The 2,836-nt window shown below is 35.5% G+C and overlaps 1 protein-coding gene across 1 annotated transcript in view; it reads right to left on the reverse strand.

The window, feature by feature from the left end:
- Positions 1–252: 252 nt before the first annotated feature.
- Positions 253–2,836, reverse strand: part of AGL (amylo-alpha-1, 6-glucosidase, 4-alpha-glucanotransferase) — a 100,617-nt gene continuing 98,033 nt past the window's right edge. Inside the window, exon 33 of the mRNA XM_006830922.1 lies at positions 253–370. Within this exon, the coding sequence (XP_006830985.1) occupies positions 253–370 (118 nt within the window). The remainder of the gene's footprint in view (positions 371–2,836) is intronic.

Here is a 2,836-nt window from a genome sequence, read left to right on the forward strand (position 1 = left end):
GAATGTATCATAAAAATATTATACTGGTAATGGTAAATTTTCTTTGATTCAAATCAAAAGCTATCTTTTGATTTGTACATTAAAAAAAGGAAAAGAAAAATCAATGCTTTGACAGTCTTCCCTACTTGGATATAATATTACATGAGATTTTTAAAACTACTTGAGGCTACACATATAGGGGAAGCATTTACATTACATTATGAACGTCCAGTCCACATGTGACTGCATACTTAATAAATATCTGTGAATGAACTATAAGTCATAAAGTGTTTCAAGAATAGTAGCGATTGACCAGGCTTGAGTTTCACAGCTGAAAGGGCAGTATTGACCATTCTCATTAGTCAGTTCTGGAAGTCCTTTCCAAGGAGATCTTAAAGAAAGAAAAGATGTATAATGAGATATGATCTAACAAATATCTTCTTTGTATTAACAAAACAAACAGACACCTGGTGATTTTTGTTGTCTAGTATAGAAAACAAGCATATATAGTCATTAGTAACAAAACAAAACAGGGAATTCTAAAGAGCTATAATAAAGAATTGCTGTTGTTGTTAAGTGCCGTCGAGTCGATTCCGACCCATAGCAACCCTGTATAGGGTTTCCAAGGAGCAGCTGGTGAGCTGGAACCACCGACCTTGCAGTTCAAACGACTTTGCAGTCTGACGCATTAGCCCACAGCGCCACACCAGGACTCCATATATAAAGAATAGACATTGAAATTATTCTTTTGATTCTCAATCTTTGAAACTTTCTTTGGAATGTTCAAATATAAAGGAACTTCTAACAAAAAAACACACCATTTTGGTAATATATAAACATACAAATAAATAGCCTCAGGCCTAATTTTATTATTTCTAGAGTAAGAACATAAAGATTATGAGATTCAAATTGTAATAATATAAATGTGCTATATCTGATATTGATAAAACTGTAAGGCTTCTATAAAATAATGAAGCAACATTGAGAACGATGATTAGGAAAAAGTGTTAAAAATAATCCGAATTTACATACAAATTTATTGAATAAATTGAATAATCATTGTGGACTTCCCATGCTCTAATAGTCTGTGCTTTAGACACAGTATTCTACTTGTTACTCACAGTAACCCTTTAAGGTGCTGGTTAGTGGTAGTTGTGTGCCTTCAAGTCACTTACAACTCACAGAGACCCTGTATAGAGTTTCTGAGGATGTAAATCTTCACAGGAGCAGAAAATCTCATCTGTTTCCTGCAGAGTGGCTGGTGGATTTGAACTACTGACTTTGTGGTTAGCAACCCACCTTGAAACCCACTACACTACCAGGGCTAATGCTTATCCTACAGTGTTTTATGAGGAGTCCAAAAACAGTGTAATGTGGGGTTTGTAGCATATGCACAAACAAAAGGGATGACAACAGCACAAAGATCTGGAGGGGAGAAAGGAAACTATGTTAAGGTTCTTACATGTGCTATACTTGAAGTGGTCTATTACTTGAAGATTGACTGTGTTAAGTCAAACATTTGTACTGTATAATTAAAGTAACTATTAAAAATAGTTATATAAAATTAGTTAACAAAGGAGGTAAAATGAAAAAAAAAAGTAATTAAAAAGAGGCAAGAAAGATAAAGAACAGATAAGATAAATACAAGTCATATAAGAAAACAACCATAAGAATAATAACATTAGGTGTTAATTGTATGAAGACTCCAATTTAAAGTAAGAGATTGGTAGCTTGCATAAAAATGAAAGACCAATTTTAAGCTGCTATGTACGATATCCACCACTCGTCTGTCAGTGTGTCGTACTGTGGTGGCTTGTGAGTTGCTATGACTCTGAAAGCTATGTCACCAGTATTTTAAATACCAGCAGGGTCAACCATGGTGGACAGATTTCAGATGAGCTTCCAGACAAAGACAGACTAGGAAGAAGTGACTTCTGAATATTTAGTCACTGTAAACCTTATGAATAGCAGAGAAACACTGTAAGATACAGTGCCGGAAAATGAGCCCCTCAGGTTGGAAGGCATTCAAAATGCAACTGGGGAAGTGCTACCTCCTCAAAGTAGAGTTGAACATGATGACACGAATGGAGTACACCCATGGGAGTAAAGACCATGGGACCTTCATTTGCTGATGCGGCACAACTCAAAATGAAGAGAAATAGCCTTAAACATCCATTGAAAATCGGAACATGGAATGTACGAAGTATGAATCTGGGAAAATTGGAAGTTGTCAAAAATGAAATGGAACATATAAACATCAATATCTTAGGAATTAGTGAACTGAAATGGACTGGTATTGGCCATTTTGTATCTGACAACCACATGGTTTACTATGCCGGGAAAGATAAAGTGAACAGGAATGGTGTTACAATCATTGGCAAAAAGAACATATCCAGAACAGTCATGAGGTACAATGCTGTCTGTAATAGGATAATATCCATGTGCCTACAGGGAAGCCCAGTTAAAATCACTATTATTCAAATTTATGCACCAACCACTAAAGCCAGTGAGGATGAAATAGAAGAATTCTACCAACTTATTCAATCTGCAATTAATCAAACATGCAATCAAAATGTATTGATCATTACTGATGATTGGTATACAAAGGTTGGGAGCAAAGGGGAAGGATCAGTAGTTGGAAAATATGGCCTTGGTGATAGAAATGATGCTGGAGAACGCCTGATAGAATTCTGTAAAACCAATGATTTGTTTATTTCAAATACCTTCTTTAGACAGTATAAGAGACGACTATACACATGGACCTCACCAGATGGAATACATAGAAGTCAAATTGACTATATCTGTAGAAACAGATGATGGAAAAGCTCCATATCATCAGTGAAAACAAGGCCAGGGG

The sequence above is a fragment of the Chrysochloris asiatica genome, unplaced genomic scaffold, assembly GCF_000296735.1.
Source record: "Chrysochloris asiatica unplaced genomic scaffold, ChrAsi1.0 scaffold00002, whole genome shotgun sequence".
Taxonomy (NCBI): Eukaryota; Metazoa; Chordata; class Mammalia; order Afrosoricida; family Chrysochloridae; genus Chrysochloris; species Chrysochloris asiatica.